At 37.2% G+C, this 21,780-nt stretch overlaps 1 protein-coding gene across 1 annotated transcript in view; it reads left to right on the forward strand.

Moving 5' to 3' along the window:
- Positions 1-129: 129 nt before the first annotated feature.
- tmem266 (transmembrane protein 266) overlaps positions 130-21,780 on the forward strand; it is a 29,369-nt gene continuing 7,718 nt past the window's right edge. The window contains exons 1-5 of the mRNA XM_044124228.1: positions 130-816; positions 3,369-3,463; positions 9,809-9,997; positions 17,923-18,077; positions 19,438-19,511. Coding sequence (XP_043980163.1) covers positions 3,450-3,463; positions 9,809-9,997; positions 17,923-18,077; positions 19,438-19,511 — 432 coding nt within the window. The 5' untranslated portion in view covers positions 130-816; positions 3,369-3,449. The remainder of the gene's footprint in view (positions 817-3,368; positions 3,464-9,808; positions 9,998-17,922; positions 18,078-19,437; positions 19,512-21,780) is intronic.

Here is a 21,780-nt window from a genome sequence, read left to right on the forward strand (position 1 = left end):
TGACCTGACCTTTTTATTATCATGTAAGGTCATGTATATTTTTAGAGAAATACCAACGGCGAGACGGCAAACACATAGACGCGTTTAACACTCTAGCTGCCTCCACAGAAGCCTTTAAGGTACCTGAATATTGTGCATTTCTCTTTTTCCGTGCGGGTGGGTTGTTATCGCGAGGAACTCAGGAGGTAAAGCGAAGCGAGAGCGCTTTCCTACGTCGACGCTTCCAGAGTGGCACAGAAACGGGGACGTACAGAATGCCGTCTCCATGTCATTATCATGGACACTTATGACTTGATCGACTGCATTTTGGGCTTCTTCATGAAAATTGTGTCCAGTCTCCTTTGCGCTGGCTTCTCCCACCGCACATCTGTTACCGCTGGCATCCCGTTTTCAGCACTTGGACAGCTCCTCGTCGAGCAGCTCTTATTATTATTATTATTATCATCACCATCATCATCATCAGGCACATGGAGTCCCTGGTGTGATTGTGGGGAAGCCCTGCGAGCACATTATGCATCTACAAATCCGGTGAAAGCCTCGTCGTCTCCGCTAAAGGATGGTGCTTCCAACCCAGAGGAGGTGTTCTCTATCCTCTGAGAAGAAGCGATACGTGTGCGCAGTCGACGCAGATTTAAGCCTAATCGTTGCCTACACACAGGAAGATCCGAGCTTCAGTCACACCGATCACCATCATTATCATCATCATTACTGTAGTAATAATAATAATAATAATAATAATAATCGGCTAAGGAAGAGATATCATCATCACTGTTGTGTGGTCAATGGAGAAGGGACCATGTAGAATATACTCAAGAGGTGAGTGTGTTTTTATTTAAAGCCTAAAGATAATTAATGTTTATGTATGTGTGTGTGGGTGTGTGTGTGTGTGTGTGTCTGTGTTGGTTGAACCATAAATGAGAATTTAAGCTAAGCGCAGAATGGAAACGTTAACAACCTCATAACTGTTTATAGAGCTGAAGGGAAATGATTGGAATTGCCTCCTTGTTACGTTAAATGCCGAGAGAGTGGCCAGAAATAGCCCAGAGTGATTGTTACATGAAATGAAACAGCCTAGTAAAATGAGTGCCTTTGTGGACGACCTCCTTCACTCGGGAAGCGCTCACGCTATTGGCTGCAGCAGTTATTGGGACAAGGGTCAACTGAAGATGTTGATTGGGAAATTCGATCCTTGTTTGTCACTTTTCCTTTTGGTCTCCTCTACAGTTTAACAATCACCAAAAGTGTTAACCTCTTTGACTTTGAACACATCTCATCTCCAGATCATCTGGGGGTTTTATTTTCTTTCCAAAGTCCATATTTTTGGAGAGCTGCAGTGAAACAAACACTCTCAGCCCTTCAATGACCTGTGCTGATTTCTCCTGAGCAGCATTTAATCTGCTGTGCTTCTCTGGCTGTGAATGCTGACTATGAGTGTTTAAAGGGTATCCTCAGTTTCACACATTATCACAGATTCATATTGATATTAAACTAAGATGATTAATCTGACTTTATCAGGTTACGTTAAAGCGATAGAAGCTGTAGGCTTCACTATTTACTAATATATTTTTTGTTTGTTTGTTGATTATGTCTTAAATCTAATAAAAAACTATAAAAAATAATAAAAGTCTTAAAGCTAATAAAATATTCTTAGAGAAATATTGTTTCTCTAGAATGTTAAGACTAATTGGAAATTAGCATCTCTATAAAGCTATTTCTTTTTAGCAAAGTAAAGCATGTTGTGCTCTAAAACTTCCCTGTAATAATTGTAGACTTGATAAAACACATTGAGCCAAAACCAGCAGATTAATTCAAATCTGGACAGAGTGTGGAAACTTCACACTTCTACGATCCTGTGTCTTTTGAAGGCATTAATGTCCAGCTCAAATGTTAAATTTATTTGACATGAAAAAACTTTCAATCAGTGAATGTTAGTTTTTGTTGTTTTTTTTTTCTCCATCCACCCGCTTAGGGTGCTTCTGACTTTGTGTTTGGTTCATGTGTGACGTAACACAAAAGGAATGTGACAGCTGTAGCCCATGCCCTCCATGCGGGGTGACTTATGCAACACTAATTCACGCAATTACCTAATTCTTGAATTGGTTTTGTTCGTGCACCTTTTCTATCACACTTTATCCTTCCACTAAACCTTCATTTAAGTTGTATCCTGCATTCTATAAACAGGCAGCTATTTTAGCAGTGACCTTTTGCGGTTTGTCCTTATTGTGGGAGTGTTGATGGACAACTGTCAAGTGTTGACTTGGAAGCTATAAATGTCCTTAAAATACTGAATGTTAAAAATCAGTTGTAGTGGCTCTCAGCAACATTCAAATAATAATTAAAAAAAATACATTGGAGGCTTTCATTAGCTCTAAGGCATTTACATCAGTATTAACAAACGTAAACACTTGGCATATATTGCTTTAGGTATAATGAATCTGTTTGACAGATGTGAAAGCAACAACAATGACCCCAAACATCCTAGTAGCCAATCTTGGTTCGAGATCCTTGAGATGAAGCGCATAAAGTGGACAGCTCCATATGGGGTCAGATCAAAAGTGCTGTTTATGAGAAAATAATTGTAAAATATAGACCAATGACTTTGGGTTCCAATCACAGGTGCCAGGATTTGTTCTCCTTGCAACACATACAAGTAGTTTTCAGAAACAGTGGTTGTGCAACTAAATATTAGTTCAATAATTAACTGGAAAGCTGTTCCTTCAACAATATTTCAGTTACTACTTTAAATATGTTGGTTGTAAAGAAAAATGCAGACTTATTTACTTCTGAATAATAAGTTTAGATGTATGTCAGTAAAACCTGTTACAAAGATTTTAAACCTTATTTAGTTCTTTTTAAAAAAAAAAAAAAACCTGCATGTATTTTTACCACAGCTGTTCTATAACATTAATTTTCCAATGATATTCAAATAAACTGAGATGCACCTGTAACTTTCCATGTCTGTTTAAGAGCTGGGCCGACTTTCACTGAGCAAAGTCGGACGTAAATGGCTCTCTGTGTGAGGGGGAACAAAGAGTAAGCATCCCTCTGCACTTACTATGCAAGGGGTGTGAAGTTCCTGAGCCCTCGATCCACAGAGCGGATCGTATATATTGGACGAGATTTAAAATCAATTACAATTTAGTGCTCCCAAGGAAAATAGTTGAAAAACACCTAAAGCCACAGTTCAGGTAAGGGATCTTTAAAAACTGACACTGGTGTTTTATTGATTATTGTTCATAAGTTTGTCTCTTTCAACTATATGTTTCATGACTCTGACTGTAATTACACCCTGCATAAGAAGATTAAATTTGTGCTCATTGTCATGTCATAATTTCTTGTTGTACTTTTTGCATGTCTTTTATCTGTAGATATGGTCCTGACCACATCTCTATAGTGGTGGATTTAGCTCCTGGCTTCATTTAAAGAAGACATATTAGCAGCACCAAGACATGAGCAATACCCAGTAAGTATAAAACGTGGCAAAGTATTAAGTTTTAAGAAATCCAGGTGAATGTGACATTAATACTGAGATTAGTAGAATAAGATTCCTACTTTTTCTTGACCTTCACATGAGTAGGAATCTCTGGGAAAGCTCTTTTGAGAGTGCGAGCGCAGCAAACTTGTGCCAGCTTCACTTACCATTCAGGAGGGATGTTAACATGTCATCTTCTCTTATTAATAATTACTCTGTGTGTGAGGTCCCTCCGACAAGCCCCGCATTCTGATTATAGGGAGGTTAGGGCCAGGGAAAGAGGAAGAGGGAGGGAGCTGAGTTGGAGGAAGCGAAGTGGAGTAGTGTGGAGCAGAGTGAGAGGTGAATGCAAAGTGTGTTCAGTCAGCTGCATCTTCTGCAAAGCGCAGGATGCTGTTTGGAGCCAATCGGGTCTTTTGTCTCAGCTTCCCACCAGCATTTTATTGCTGCTTTTGATTGTTTAGTTGTTGGTTTATAAAGCTGAAGCTGAGACAAAACATTTGCATGGAAGTGACCAAGATAGGAGACAGCTTCTGAGGTCTGTGGTTTATATCATTCTCGATATAAACCACTAGGACTTCAGGGTCACATTAACTGATCTTTCAAAGAAAACCAGGCATTTCATCCCACTGGCCTTCATCAGAGCATGCTCAGTCAGTGGGCTGAAATGTTGGCACAATTCTCGTTGAAGTGGCCTGGAAATGAATTGGTGACTGTGACGCAAGTCAAACAGACTCTGTATTCTTTTGTGCGCGCTACCAAGAAGCTAGATCCGGATTTTTAACATATTTTGGTTCAGCACTGCAAGCAAAGAAATCAGGACAGCACATCCTTTTCCAAAAGTTAACGAACAGGAAGTTGTCAGTAGTGAAAGAACAATTTCTGCAGAGCAATGATGTATGGAAAATTGACATGGAGTATAATATATTTTTTTAGAACATTAGACTTTTCTATCCACAGTTTTAAGCAAAAACACACCTTAAAGACCTGCTGCATCTCTTTAGACTGGGGTATGATGTGTTACTTTGGAGATCTTTTAGTCTTCATGTTGTTAGACAGGTTCTGTATGAGTTATGTGGGGATTCTACAGAGCTTTCATTTAAGTCTTTGGGTGTCTTAAATGAAACCATAAAATGACACAGTTAATTATAATTTAACACAGGGTCATTACCTTTCCAGATTGTGCCAGTTTGTTTGGAGAAATTATTTTCCTTATTAAATGGAATAAAAAAGCAATTTTTTTATTTACTTTTGTTATCAATAATAATAATAATAATAAAATGAGGAGGCCTAATTAAAAAAAAAACTCAAATCTTTTTGAAACATTATTGTACAAACCCCATGCACAAAGTGAATTGAAAATTTTGATACTTTTACTAATGATTTTGAAATCGCAATTTTGCTCAGCTATGAATGTTACCTCTAAACATAAAACACCAAATTGTATAACAGTGTGAAAGTAAAGTTTTGAAACTGCCTGGAGAGTGATATTAAAAGTTTAAAAACAACTTCAGAATGTTGCTTTCAAACAACATTCTAAAGTTAAAGCACACATGACTTAGAGTGAGAAGTCATGTGTGCTTCACAAGCTCAATGTACCTGCATCATGAAAAGAATTCACAGCACAGAACAAGGTGATCTTACAAATCTATTATGTCATCTCTTTAATTGGGACACGACCTTAAAGACACAATGTTAAGTATTTACTGGTGTTTAGCTTTAACTGACCGTCAAAGTCTTGCTTCAATAAGCAAGACTAATATGATTGCTTTCATTCTCTGATGTGTTGTCAAGCCCTCATAGTACTGCAACAAATTCCTCAGTGACTCAGATTATTATTCCTACACATGCTCCATTGAGCAGAAAGTATGTGTGTACATAATCTGAGCCCCTTAGTTTATTTAAAATATGTCCCATAGCCTGTTCTACACCTTTAGATGACAGTAAGCATTAAGGAAACTAATGTACCCAGCTTTGTGGAAATGACTTCCCACCAGATACATGCATCAATGGCATCTGCTTTTTAACAGGACTATTTAAATTTTGCCGAATTATCTGCAATCTTACTTTAGAAAAAGGAAGTTAGGTTTGAACAGTTGAACTAGATGCTAATCTTGAATTCCAAGGTTTTTTATTTTGTTTTGTTTTTGTTGTTGTAACATAATTCCAATCTCAAAAGGTCATTGTGGTTCATGCAGTGCTATTTTAGAAAACTTCCTTAAACAAAACCAAAACATTTTATTCCATGACCAGTTTTGCATTCAACGGGTATTTATGTAGAAGTTGATATTTGTTGGTATCATTGGTCTGAGATCTGTACTCAAAAATTTAGTGAAGCAAATTTTTCAAACAGAATGGCATACCAAGCAAGATAAACTGTCTCTAACGATATGACTGTTTTAAAATGATATCTGCTAGAAATGCTAATATCACACCTTTTCACTTTTGCAGTAGACAGCTATTCCACCAGGTCACACTGAACAGGCCTGCCCTTATCAAAAGGTGTTGAAAATGGAATTCAGACCAACTAAGTCTTACTTGTGAAGAATCACTAAAGACTCAATGGTCATAAATGGTTACTAACATCAGATGTAAATAAACATTTAATAAAATACTGACAGTGGTAGGAAAAGTTTTAAGGTCTTGCATGAAGCCTTATTTAATATTTTACAAACATAGTTGTTTTAAAGTGCCAGAAGTCTGCTTTGATGCTGACTCCTATGGTTGCCAATTGCTTTCTTCTTGCCACTCTTTAATACATTTGGGAAGTGAACAACCAGGATTGTCTTATTGCCAGATTTATTGTTCCTGAGCTGAAGATCTCTGCAGCTCCTTGATAAATGCTCTCCTTGCCAGGCCTGTGAGTTTAAGTGAACAGCTATGTCTTGGTAGGTTTGCAATTGACACACTCTTCATTTGTTCAGTGATGGATTAAACAGTGCTGGGTGAGATGTTCAAAGTTTGGGACATTGTTTTATAGCCTAGGTCTGCTTTAAATCTCTTCACAACTTTATCCTGACCTTCCTGCTGTGCATTGTGGTCTTACGTGTGCTATTTGTGTCTTACATATCTTTAACAAACCTCTGAGGCCTTCATAGAACAGCTGGATGTGTTCTATTAAATTACACATGGGCGGACTTTATTTGCTAATTTTGTAACTCTTGAAGGCAGTTGGTGGCACTGAGTTTTATTTTTAATTATTAGTGTAAAAGGGACTGAATATAAATCCATGTATCAATTTCTTTGGGGGGTGAGGTGGAGAAATTAAATCATGCATAATTTTTTTTTAAGTTCTCAATGAAATTATTTTGAGGTGGTAATTCACATTCCTTCCTCCCTCGTCATCGCCTTCCACTCCAAAAAAAAAAAAAAAAGAAAAAGAAAAGAAATGGTTTGTAGTTACAATGAAATAAAATGTACAATAGTTCAACTAATTTAAATATGGAGCCATTTGCTTGACTGATGGCAGCACCTCACAGAAACCAAAAAATAAATAGCCAATAGCCACACAAATAAATTGTTGGAAATGATTTTCCTTGTTTCCTATTGTCAAAAAATATAGAATATTTAAATGTAATGTGTATGGTACTTTTAGTCTAGATAAGAAGCTATGTTCTAATTACAAATTCAAACCGTTCTGTATGGGATTGTAATAGTTGTGCAACAAGTGGCCAATTGCCCAACACGGATTTGTTGGTTATGGCACAGATAGTTAGCATAGTTTTTTGGGGTTTTTTACTTAAACAAAATTATAATTTGAAGCATTTTGTTGTATTTACTCAGTACTATCTTTGATGTTAAAAGCTGTTTAATGGCCTCCGATATTTAAATGTGCCAATAATGCAAAAACAAAAGAAATCTACAAGGGAGGAAAATAGTTATTTCACTGCACAGTAACTCTAAAGTTTGCCTCTCTTAAAGTGCTCTCTTTCATTTCCAGAGCTCATAGCTTTGACAGTAATTAGGTGTTGCTTTGTGAGACAAAGATAATGGGACAATATTCCCATATTAATGAGCAGTCTTTCAATTTTTGTGTTCACATTTTATTTAACAAAAAATTTATTGATGCATGAATATTGCTTAAACTGAAAAGGTTATGTAAATTTCCATACCAATATAAACTGTTCACTGAATTAAGTATTTTCAAACTTAGATATATAAATAAATAAATAAAAAAACATGGTTGTGGTTTTCTCTTTTCTCAGGGGTTTCAGATAATTCTAACAAGAAGAAATAAAGATTACATTTCAAATACATGGATACTTCAGATTTTTAGATTTGGATGCAACCTAGATTTGTGCAAGTTGTTTTTCTTTGTCTTTTTAAAAAATTAGATTAGTTTCTTTGCTCACAGTAAGTCCCCTGCAGATTAAGGATATTAGTCATGCTTCCCGCTACATTAGGAGAAACTGCTGCAACATTGAGTTGAATTTAGTTGTTAATCTTTATATAATCATTTGTGCTTTTGCCACTGAAAAACATTCAAGAATAACAAATGAATCACTTTATTTCTGGGCACACCACAAGTCATAAATGAGAAAATTTCTGACATGGGTGTAACAACAGGATCATTTAATGTGTTTTACGTTTGTAATTAGGACCTCTTGCTTAAGGTGCTCCGGCATATAGTTTGTACACCCTGTCCCTGAAGCCGTCCATGCTCTCCTTTTTCATTCCTTGTGTCATTCACTGCTGTAACGTTTTTTGTTTTTTTTTGTTTTGATTTTTTTCTGAAAACAGCCTAGCCTTGAGCAGACTGCTTCACAATGTCTTCAGATGGGAAGCGCCTGCTCCCACCTCGGGATGGCAATTAGCCATCTTATCCTGGGCCCCGCACACAATTGCTCCTGGCCTTCTCCACCACTGTCTAAAAATGTAATATTGATGCACTAAACAGTTTGTGCCTGTCATAAATGATTAGTGTCCTTGTTGCAGCTTGTCAGAGGTGCCAGCTCCATGGATAAAATTGGGATGCAAAGGCACATTTTGTGCCTTGTTCATGTTTGACCCTCGAGCTGAAAAATGCAATTATAGCTCCACTGGCATTACAAAAGAGGCGACAAGAAAAAGGCTCAGGCATTTCATGTTGCGAGGGCTAAACAATGAGCTAAGTTTGAGAAGCAAATATTTCTGATTTGCCATGTTGCGAATGTTCCTTTCCAGTCTGCTCAGTGATCATCTTCTAACCAGTTGTTTCCCTACTGCTTCACCTCTATCACAGAGGTTGCAAAATTCACCAACCCCTTTGGCTTTTGTTCTCCCTGTCTTGTAATCAATGCCTTCCTCCACTGATAAGTACTCCAGTTATTGATGTCCCCACGCTGGCTGCTCTGGGATTGCTGCCAAGCAATGTGTGTCTGCTGTTCCAGGGTGACTTATCCTTGCTCTCTATTGGCTGAGCCACTCGGATTGCAGTCCTCTATATGTACTCAAGTTCAGTGGAAGACAGAACGATACTTTGCCGGGTTCTGCCAAATTTAACTTACATCTCAAAGAAGATGAAGCTAAAAATAAAAAACAATTCTGAATGAGAAAGAAGTGCAATGCCATTTCTCGATTTTGGTCAACTAATGTAAGCAGTCCAGTTAGCGTGACTGTTTAACAATGGTACTGTGAAGAAGTCATGCAGAATCTTCATTTGAAAGGCTTGTTTTTATAGCATTTTGGCATTTAATCACGTATGTCAGATTATTATTGTGCTCTGGGCAAATGTTTTCGCTTTATGTGTCCCACAAACAAGTCTCCATTGATCAAATTTATCTGGTTAATGTTTGGAGTTTAGTTTTATGTATGATGTAGAACTTGGATATGGATAGCCTGCATTAACAACATTTATACAGTAATAAATAGAGGAGTACACCCACTTTTTACGGAAGAGGATTAGGACCACCGAGAAAAAAAAAAAGAATTCTGACAGAATTTTTTTTTTTTCGGTGGTCCTAATCCTCTTCCGTAACTTTCAATTTTAGGGGCTTAACATTAAAATTATATCAGCAACAAAATACTATATTAATCAAAATACTAATAAAAATCATTATTTATTCAACACAAATTAAGCCACATTTAAAACAAAAAAACTTGAAGAATGCTCTAAAAAATCTGATTCACCAAAAGCCTTGACTATGTCAAGGTAGGATTTTTTTTTTTTCTGTAACTACAATTCAACTTTGAATTTGATGAACAATCACTGGCATAACCTCCATGCCACTGGAGAGGTTGAAAACCTAAATACAAAATTTTTAAATTCATCTTTAATCATCGAAAAAATGTAACATGACTCATTCAGCACCCTAACTGTGTTGTTGCTTTGGTTGTGGTCTATCTTTTGTGTCACAGAGCTCCTCCCCAGGGTGGAGCCTCAGATCTGGAGGTCATCTCCCAACAGGTGGAGGACGACAACCAGTGCGTGGCTCCAGTCCAGCTAGTTAATTTCACCTACAGAGACTTGCCTTTGGCGGCCCTGGACATATCTCTGGCTGGATCCCAGCTCATCTCCAACCCTGATGAAGAGGACAACAGGGATGGGTAGGAATCAGTTCCGAGTGTATTCATTGTCGTAAAACCACGTATTGTGTACACAATGTTAAACCTGAAACGCTAATTTTACCTTTGTTATAAAATAAATCCCTTAAAGAAACATGATGGCTTCTGAAACTACACAGAGCACCACACTTTGTTATCATTGCCATGTGAGAAAATCTCTCACTCATTGGCCTCCAAATGTGTACCACATTGGGAGCGAATGATAAGAATATTGTTACAGTTTATGAACCTGGTGAGGAATTTAAGCTAATCAAAAAAATTAGTTTTCAACTCTATTGTAAATAGTCTCCAAGAGAAGGACCTTCAAAACAACTACCAACATTCCCAGGTCTGTTTGTCTAAGCAAGTCACCTGAAAGCATGCTGCAAGATGTCAAATGTGGTTTTCAAATGCCTAAAAGTGTCATCATTGGACTTACAGTAGAATTTTGCTACAGTTTGAATGAAAGTGCATGCCTCTACAAAGAGAGGCTGTGCAGTTTTGACTTTCACTGTACGTGTGCAAGAAGGCAACCTTTGTTTTCTAAGAAAACCATGAAAACCAGACTGAAGTTGACTGAAGTTTTCATGATAGGTGTTATGTCATGTTTATGACAGTCTCACATCAGTCTTATGCACACCCTTTCAAATAAAGTGTTACTGTATTTCTTAATACAAACCTGAACATTCAATGGAGTGTCTGAGTTTTCCGCTTAACTTAGATATCAGAGAGCTGCAAATAAGTTAGTAACATGATAATAATCCATAAGTAGTTTGATAGACGTAAAAATACTAGAAATAGAATTACGCATTGATTAATGTTCTGGATATGTGCTCATTGTTAAGAAGATATCAGAGATGTTGTGTGTGAGCCACCATGTCTGCTCTTTGTGTCAAAGCGCTACATTTCTAATTATGGCAGAATCGCAATTACTGCAATCTTTAATCTACCCTGCCAGTGAAAAGCTCTGCTGTTCTTCTCCCCATTGCTCATATTTGCATTTTGTAATTATACCTGCCATGTTGAATCATGCCTCATTTTACAATAAAGTCTGTAAGATGACGATAACTGAAAATAAATGCATTAGTGTCACCATGTTAAATGGGCATTTTCCCCACTGACGTGTTCGTTGTAGCTTAATGACACGGCAATTTCTCTCCCCCACACAGGTTTGTGTTCACAATTTTGATAACCAGCGGAAAACAAAAGGTGTTGTTAGCACCACAGCCATCCTGAAATGTCAGAGCCTTGTGGTGGTGCTCTCTCTGCCCACAAGGCCTTCTTGTTCTGGCCTTGTGTTGTTTTGTTCTCGCCATAATGCAGTCCCAGCGTTCTGCGGGACAGGATACACCCCTCCCTAAGCACCCCTGGAAGCAAGTGTCTGTGGCTTTCGAGTCAGGAAGCGTGACTCACAGCCCTCCTGGCATGCTGTGATGTTGGCATCCATGCAGAAAAGTAGACAAACAGCATAAGCTTAATTAGAGCATTCAGCATCTCGCCGTCGAGGCCCCTGGTGCACGAACATGGTCAGCCGATGGCCGACTGGACTCTGCCTGTTTGGCCCAGTTGAAGCTGGAGGCTCTGTGGGATGGAGGGAAGAGACAGATGGGTCCTGTCCAAAACACCCACTTCCAGCCTCCGTCTTATTCAGATCACTGTCTTGCTCACATATTGAATAGAAAACACACGTCCTTAGCAATGGTGAACCAAAGGGAACAGTCCGACAGTTTTGCAAATTATTGTCCCAGTGAGAGCTTTGGTGTAACACCATGTGAAACTTATGGCCCCTGCGGGATTTAGCAGTGTGCAATGGAAAAAGGCACATTTCTTGATTGTAAACATAAAGGTCATTGTGCTTTCCAAAACTATTCAAAGACATAGATACTTTTTATATTTTGTCACATTACAACCTTCTTCTATGTATTTTATGTGGTAAATAATTGTGAAGTGGATACACCTACATATATATAAAATTTAGTTGGGTAGTGACTAATTACATATAGTAGTTTTACTGCACTTCACTTATTCTTGAAGAATTTCATTCATTTAACATGATCAGACTAAATAATAAAAAAATATTGTACTATTATTTATTTAGATTTATAGCTTTGCTGCTTTATATAAAGTGAATATCTGCATTGGTTTCTTCAATAAAAAAATATATATATTCTTGCTGTAATTATAAAGGGCAAAGAAGCATTTAAGGACAGCAATGTCCATGTGTTACAGTAAGTCAATGAACCTTGATAATGAAATTCCTGATTTTCTGGTCACAGGCATTCCAAGACGCCTTGTCGTCGCAGTTTCATGCTCTCAGTTATCAGACAAACCACCGGATACCTTCATGACTAAGCTGTGTGACATCCTAGGAATGACACAATGATTTCAGTCTGTCAATCACTGTGGCGTTTTCCTGTGCATTCCGTAGAGTTATGTTTGTCACTGCTTCCTGACCTTTTGCTTTATTTGTTGAGATCCAGCCTTGGGTAATGTGAAAAATTATGGTCACTATCTACAATTTATGTTCCATTATTATATTTTACTTTACTTGCAGTGTTCTGTGTGACTGCTTACCTAAATCATGGGCTAGACATCTCTTTCTGTTTAACTTTGTGCAATCTTTTCTCTCTTAATTCTGTCTCGTTTATGATTTCTGCCAAAAGTAAGCAAAATATTGTTTACAACAGTCATTAAATTAAGGGAGACCATTCAGTTTCAAAATGGACAATGGTTCATTGGTTTTTGAGCTATTATTTTTGCTTTATATATTAGTAGAAAAAAAGCGATGTGTATGTGTATGATGTCTCACTTATGATGCACATGTTTCATATAGTTATTGGAACCAGATCCTTACTGCACTTGTGTGTCTGATGAATGTCTAAAAAGACTCTTTTTCAAACAACCACAGAGCTTCTTTATCAGACTGTCACTCCTGCTTGGTATTGTGCGTAACAAAACAGATGACACTTCACTGTCAGTTTTGATGGTTTTTTAATATCCACAAATATGAAAACTATGGGTTTCTTTCTCAGGATGAGAACGAAGTCCGAGTGGGGAAAAAAAGCCCCAACTTGTCTTCTCGTGTGTGCGTGTAACTCCTGTTTGTTTCTGTTTAGTATCTTCAGTACCTTTCTCTAGTAAAGTCAGGCACAGACTTTCCTGTTTTAGGTTGTCCTCTGTTCTAAGATGGGCAATTTAAGCAATCACTCCTTGTTGTAATTAAAAACCACTGGAGTGCTGCTATTGTGCTGAACGATGGATTAGAGGGACAATGGGCGCCATGCTGGATCCCAAACTTGTTCTATTGGCAACTGTATTCAGTCAGTCAGTTCTTTTTGTTTTGATCATTTACGGTAACATTTATTTCTCCTGTACATATAAGTCAATCTCCAAAACCTTCTACTGATTACTTTAATAAGTTCATTCATTATACTTTATCGTAAGCTGGAATTCCTTTTGGGTGTATTTGCTTATCTTGGCTGTGATAGAAGACATTTTTTCAGCTCCGGTTACACGGAAAAGGAAATATTAAGCTTAACAGGCTAAAGATTGCCTAATAGTTTGGCCCCAAATTACGTGTACCTTTCTCAAAGACAGGGAGGAGTATTCATATGTAGACAGATGGTGAAATAGTTCAAATATATTCTTAAAATTAAAAGTAAGGTACGGAAATGGACTGCTTGAACAGTCTGAAAGAGACAAACTATTCCAACCTGTGCTGTTCAGCAGCCTGCAGGCTCACAGTTGTGGCCCATTTTCCTCTGCCCGAGCCTGCTGAGTTCAGCAGATTGGTGTGAATTGGTTGAAGTTTATACTCAAGGAGCCACAGGGATTCATAGTTATCAGAACCGGGGCTACTGAAAGGAGACGGAAAACTTGAGTCAAGAAGGATCTCTTTTGAAATGTATTTGGCTAATGTTGCTCTATTGAAGAATGTCCTAATGTTCGTTTATTTAAGAAAAATGTAAAGCACCTGAATTACAGCATAGGCTCTGAGACTAATCAAGTTTAAAGTATAATTCAGTGGAAAAGGAGTATTTATGTTTTAGTTCTTTGGTAGTCACACTTGCATATGTCGGATTGTCTCACAGATTTTGATACAGAAGTCATATTAGTAAATGTGAAAAGTAGCTTTTAATGGTGAGTTGAGGTATAAAGGAGCTTTAGTTATCCAAACCAAACAAATCCTCTCTGACAAAACAGTCAATTAGTAAATCTAAAAACTGGTTGTGTTACCTTTGGCAGCAGCACCTTTCCAAGCATGAACTCCCTGTTTTACGTCATACCACAGTATCTCAAACTAATTTAAGCCCAGAGTTTGACTCACCTATTACAAAACATTTTATGTTTATTTTGAGCCATTCAGAACTGGACTTACTTGTGTCCTTCATATTATCCTGCAGGAAGACTCAACGTCACTAGCTGTAGATATTCTCCTTCAGGATTTCCTGCTGGACAGTACAGTTTACGGTTGCCTGATTTACAACAGGAACTGAAGCAGCATCGCAGACCCAGAGCATCACACTGCCACCACCATGTTTGACTGTGGGAATGATGTTGAATATGTCAATATTCCTGTCCAGCATCTACAACAACTCTTTGAAAGTCTTGGACAATATGAGTTACAAAGCTATTTGATTTCCCTTTGGGATCAATAAAGTATTTTAAAATTTGAATTGAATTGAATTTATCACACTTAATTCAGGATTAAACCAATGAGGCAGTTAAATTTTTACACGTTGGTTTAGATATTTTTCCTTGATAAATGGTCTCAGTGTAAAAACATTTTTTTACATTTTATTTTCTGATGATTAGAAACATTTAAGTAAGAAGACCAACAAAAGTAAAAAACTTTAAAAAAAATACATTTTGAGGTTTGGAAACATTTCCCACTGGAGTTTATTGAAATCAAGATGAAAAAAAAAATACAATATTTTCCCTATTGTGTGCTCACTCCTTGATTGTATTTGTACATATTAACTTGTGTTTTTATAATTGGTGTACCAGAGAACTTAATAGATTGTCATTATTCTGATTGCAGCCTCTCTTTCTCCTGCTCAATCTCTTCACCAAAAGGTTTACACAAAAACAAACCCTTTCTTCTCTAATTTCAGTTTAACGTGTCACTGCTTCACAGGTTTAACCTGTATTTTGTTGTGCCTTAATTGCTAGAGACAATGTAATGAAAGAGACACTCCATGTGATGGGATGAGTATAACTCAGCTGGGAAAAGCAGCCAAAACTCTGTCAGGTCTGTGCAGACGGGGCTCCAACAGAGCGGCCAGGCCCACTCTGCCTGTGCCAGTAGTCCTGCTCTGCCTCTTTGTCCGTTTTGTGCAGCTGGAGTGGCTTTTCTGCAGCCTGCATCATTTACAGCAAGCCATCACTTCCATCGCAGGTTACTATTGATCAGTCTCATGATCTAATCCCCTCACTCTGCTGCTGCTAGACGTGTTTCGATCGTCCCTCAGTGCGTTTTCTCTGCATGAGCTGCTCAGCTGATGGCTTCATAAACCGTGCGCGGTGCGCGCCGCCCTGCAGATTTCATTTATCTGCACACAGACCGTGCATCTGTGTTCTTTGCATTTGTGTGTGAGCAGTCTGTGAGGGGTAGCCTGTATAAAATGACCCTGCTTTGACCCTGAACTGGTATTTTTTTTTTCTCTGTTTGCCGTGCTCCACTGCTAAAGCAATCCCTCTTCTTCATAAATACTTCAGGTCCTGGGTGTTCAAGGTTTAAAGAGATTTGCCTAAAATTAAGTTTCTGAGCTTGGAGTAATCCATCAATGCCATTTACTCTGCTTCCAGTCAGGGCTTTTCTTTACAGGTTTATTAAATTAATACCTTTTCTGCCAGTCTTTTGGGAAAGGTCTGAATGAATTATGATTTCACACAGTATGAGTTAAATTGTGCTTTTCAGATCGTAGCCTGGGTTTCCTTTGCTGCTCATTCCATCTTTTAACAGTTTTCCCACAAATGTTCTGTTACTGCATGAAATATCTTAATGAATAAATATTTTCTTTAGCCAATGTGGTTTGACATTTTTCCCTTAGAGTACGCTTGCACATGGGAAAGAGCTATTACCCTTCACTGCCTCTTTGTCGCCCCTGGTGTTGGGCTCTAATTTGTAGGGACTGGCAGCTAGAGAAGGTTGCTATGGAGGGTTGAGTGCACTGCTTGATTTTTTTGGCACGGACCAACGGCATGGCCAAACTCCAGCTGCTCTGATGACCTTGGTTTAGGATCAATAGACTGTTTAGATCTGTTAATAGCAAAATGACTCCAGTCATAAAGTATATGTATCCTCTCCTTCTTCTCTACTTAAAGAAAATATATTTTTTTATGACTGTAAAGCTGATCGGACTACGTTTTCTATGAAATCTTCCCACAGACAGACAGACAGATAGACAGATAGACAGATAGATAGATAGATAGATAGATAGATAGATAGATAGATAGATAGATAGATAGATAGATAGATAGATAGATAGATAGATAGATAGATAGATAGATAGATAGATAGATAGATAGATAGATAGATAGATATAGATAGATAGATAGATAGATAGATAGATAGATAGATAGATAGATAGATGATAGATAGATAGATAGATAGATAGATAGATAGATAGATAGATAGATAGATAGATAGATAGATAGATAGATAGATAGATAGATAGATAGATAGATAGATAGATAGATAGATAGATAGATAGATAGATAGATAGATAGATAGATAGATAGATAGATAGATAGATAGATAGATAGATAGATAGATAGATAGATAGATAGATAGATAGATAGATAGATAGATAGATAGATAGATAGATAGATAGATAGATAGATAGATAGATAGATAGATAGATAGATAGATAGATAGATAGATAGATAGATAGATAGATAGATAGATGGATTTTTTTTAACCTTATAGCTCCTTAATTAGGAAAAGATCCAAAAAGGTTTGTTTGCTTTGAGATATTTTATTTGTGATCAAGAGTTTATACTCTTGATCACAAGAGACTTTACCAGTTTATACTGGTTGAGTTTCAATATAAACTATAAATTATTTTTAAATTATTCCATCACATCTTTTTTCCTTTCTTTTTATGATAGATTTATGTCTGTTTTTGATGCCTTCTGTTTCTTGTGTGCAAAACTGTGCATTTTCCTCTTTCATGCCATTTTCATCCCGTCCTACTCCTTCATCCTTCCTTTCTGGTTTTAACTGGCTGTTTGCTTCTTTGCCTCTTTCAACTGAAGCTGATGCAGAAAAGAGGGGCGTATTTATTTATTTATTTATTTATTTTTACTCCATTTATCCTCAGACAGACATTGCTTTAAGGTGACAACTGATAGTGACTATTTTTTGTGAGAATTTACATTTTGAAAGCAAACCAAGTAAAAAAGACTTGCACACACACCTTTCCATTTAATACCCCTTTGCAAAGTGTTTTTAGTTTTCATTTTAGCAGTACAGCATGTGAACCAAAACATTTTTTAAGTAAAATAGTGTCTGCTTACAGTTAACAAAAATACTTTTAAGATCAGAATATTACATCAAACCAATTAAAGAACATTAAAACAAAGATTGTGAACTTAATGACTAGCATGTTTGGTACCTATTTCAAGGTTGTAATTTTAAAAAGGTACTTTAAGTCTGATAAAGGAGCCTTGTCATAACACTACTTTATCAAATATAAATGTTTTAAAAGGTTTATATTGAAATTGAAAAACATACTTTGTAAGAAATTATATCAACTGAGGGGGGAGGAAATACACATTGACATATGTCATAATAGGTTATGCACCTTTCCAACACACGTCTTGTCTCTTTGCATGTCTTGTGTTTGATATTCAGCCATGTCGTCGATGTTACTTTTTGGTGTTAAAATATTATTAATCTCTTCCACATCTCCCCCTCCTCTCAGGTCCAACTGGCTGAAGCCTTGCTGTGGACGCCGGGCGGCACTGTGGCAGGTCTGCCTGCTGTCAGCAGGTTTTAACTGTTTCCTGGTGGCCTGTGTCATCCTGGTGGTGCTGCTGCTGACAGTGGAGTTGCTCATAGACATCAAACTATTGCAGTGTGAGTGATGCTTAACAAGATAACGTGGCTGTGATGACATTGGAGGGGATGGCGAGTGTGGTTTTGAGGATGTAATACTGATGAAGTTGGTCTGTTCTGTTCATTATTAACAGTCTAGACTGGATGCAACACGCCCTTGGAGAGACAGGAAAGTGGTCTGCTCAGCACAACTGTTTACTGATTGTTATTCAAAGGCACTGGGTCAAAGCATAGATCTAATACACAAGACAAAAGGACAGGTTCATTACGCCATCATTAGCATAAAGATTTAGCTGCAAGAATACTACATTAAGATTAAAATAAAGCACAGAAGGCAATTTTATTCAAATATACTTTATTATAATGCTGATGTTTGCAAATATTAAACTAAAAGGCGCAACAACTTTCTTCAACTCTATCAGTACTATTGTAAGAGTAACTGAAATTCTGCAGTATATTGTATTTCTTAAAAATTATTTGATTAACTTTGAGCATTTTTCTTATTAATCTAAATTTAATATCAAGCATGTTCGAAACATATAATGGATCATCATCTTTACTCCAGCATACCTTCAATTATGACATTGCTATAAGTGCCATATAAATGCAAAAGCACCAAGTTTGTTTTTTATATTGAGCTAAGTCTCTATAAATTTAATCTCCAGCCACCAATACTATAAACATATAAACAAGTAAGTCGCAGGGACACAAATTCAACTACATCTTAAATTTATGAACAACTCTAAAGTCTACAAAACAAAATCCTAAGCTTCTACATCCAAAATGTCATTGTACTTTAAGACTCACTCACATTCCAGGAGATAAAGGTCTGAGTAGATTCCCTGCCTTATGTCCGCAGGGCTCATATGCTGACAGACCATTTTCCTCTGGCGATTTCCAAAATGTGTTCCCAGTGGACTAACTGAGTGATTGACCAGTTAAATTACCAAGAGAGACAAATGTGAGAAGGAAGATAGACCAAGAAATCAAGCAATGCAGAGTCTGCTACTTGTGGGATTGTGGGAAGGACTTGGAGGAAGATGAATAGGCAGATAGAACAGATCACTGAACACAGCAAACAAAGACAGATGGAGGGAGATGTGGCGCGTGAAGACAAATGTCTCTGCTGATAGCCGAGCGCAGTTTGATGCCGTCCGCAAGTAGCCTGATGAATAGAGGGGAAGATGCAGACAAGTGCATGTACAGTATGTGGTGAATGAATATGTATGATGCTGCCTTAGGCTTCAATCTGGAGATGCATACGTGTGGATGCGCTGGTATTTTCACTTGATGTTTGATGCAGTGAAATGTATCACCTATGTTTAGCTCATGAGCCCCTCTGTCTTTTAAAATAATAGGTTACTGTGTTTTATGCCCTCAGTTAATAATGCATCCCAGTTTGCCAGCATCATCCATTGGATCAGCCTGGCTATCCTCTCTGTGTTCTTCACTGAGGTGAGTCCTCGCCTGCTCAACACAATAGCAATCTCACTTACAGCCAATGCAGCGACCTGCCCATTAATGCTGTGCTGTGCAGTATGTTGCTCCAATGAAATGCACCAGCAGGTTCTCAACACAATACTGGAACAGCTTTGAAATGCCCAGCACCTTTATTCCCTGCACAAACACATTTTGGTACTCTGTTCTGATAAAAAGTCACATAAAGACTGAATTTCCAAACCACTCGTGTCTCTGCTGTTGCACAGTCTGTCTCAGGTTATTTGATTGATCCCCAGCAAAGACGGTTCAAAGTGCAGATAGAGCTTTCTGTGCCACTCCTTTCCAACACCTCAGATGTTCTTCATTGATTCTCATTTTCTTTACACACATTCATTTTCATTTCTTACACTTGACTTTCAAAACTTTAGCTTATTCTATAAGTTTCCATATGTCTGCGTGTGAACTCTCTTCATTTATAAAGCATGTAACAAACACTTGTCTGGAGCATTTTAAGTTGCTGTCGTCACTGTTATTTTTACCTTTAAGCTGCATATTGTCAGTTTTATTTGTGTGATTTATACCATATTCCGTAGACCATTTTCACTGAAAGAAGAGAGAAATCGAAAAAATCTGTTACATTTCTTTTAGTGGAACTAAATACATTGCTTTTACTGTAAAATGATATTAAAATAGAGTCACCTACAGATACATAGCTGTTTTGCATTGTGAAAACAAAAGTGCTGAAGACATGGTTGCATGTCTATGCTAAGCTTTTACATCTTTATTAAGATGGTGTGATGTTGGTTCATGTCTATAATGACAGCCACATTGTACATCAGTATATATTCATATGTCTTTTTAATTTCTCTTTTGTGTTAGATAAGCATTGGTACTTGAAAAGCTTTTCTTGTATATTTTTGCATTTGTGTCAACATCACCACACTGGTGTTTGTGAGCTTTCACTTTCCCATACACGTTGCAACACACTTAAGTAAACTTAATGCCTCAAAGCTTATGTGAAGAGATGTAGGAGAGGAGAAAGGTTACCATATATGGTAAAAATGATTTAAGGAAATGCCTCAGAGCTCTCACACAACCTAGTTAAAGGCCTAAAACAAAGCAAAGAAATGAGAAGAGGTATGTTCTTCTCATTTCTTTACTAACCTTATCTTATACTTTTTAGTTAAACAAGACCAGAAATCTGGATTAGTAGGTTCTAACTTATATATTTTAGTGCAAATATGTAATAATATATCCATTTACTCCACACTGGTTCCAGTCTGTCAAATAAAAAAATAAAAAAATAAAAAAACATACACAACTTTGCTGAAAATATCTATAAAATGCTTGTAAAAAAAATAATAAAACGTGTTAGAAATTAAAACCATAAAACAGGAATGCACTTGGTTGCATCAAAAAGTTAAATGGGACTTTTTTGAATCGGCTTTCTTCCTGCTGCTCTTCTACAAAAACCAGACTTGCAACTTACATGACTAATTGTTACCCTTGTTACCCAGTCAAAAGATTCTTCAACCTGAGAGGTGAATCTATGCAGCTCCTTAGAGTTACCAGATTTCAGATTAATTCTCTGCTTGCCTGGCCTGTCAGTTTAGGTGAACTAAATGAGGAATATGACTGCCAGATCTTAATTTGCAAAAACATAAACTTAAAACTACAGTATTATTTTTCGTTCACTTCACATACATCCATCACCTTGTGTTTATCTGATAAAATTCCATCACATCTCATTAAAGTTTGTACTTGTAACATGACAAACTGTGAAAAAGTCTGAGGGGCATGCAAGGTAATGTATGTATGCATCTGCATCCAAAATGCCATGATTAGTGAGCAGACAAGGCAGCATGATGACAGGAGTATGGGTTCAAGAAGAGCAGACACACTGAGGTATGCGGACAATGACAGGCAGATAGTGAGATTATTTAAACAGTTCTTTTATATCTGAAGTTCATGTTAATGTTATAAAAACACTGACACATGTTTTGTCATGTTCCCAATGAATATAAACAGTCAGGACGTTCATATGATTTTGGCACAAAGGGAAGCTCATGCTGCTCTGATGAAAACTTTTAAAAGGGGCTTTACAGATTGCAGAAAAGGAGCAAAATTGCAGTAGACATGGAGTACTATAGCTTTGCTTGTATTACGTGAAACTATGTCCATTAAATTGGAGAAATTAAGAAAATGCATTAATTAAATTGTGTTTAGTGTGGGGTTTAATATCTGCAGTTACTCCACGTTTTCATTTTGTTTCTATCTCGTTGTT

Source organism: Gambusia affinis, linkage group LG08 (genome assembly GCF_019740435.1).
Source record: "Gambusia affinis linkage group LG08, SWU_Gaff_1.0, whole genome shotgun sequence".
Taxonomy (NCBI): Eukaryota; Metazoa; Chordata; class Actinopteri; order Cyprinodontiformes; family Poeciliidae; genus Gambusia; species Gambusia affinis.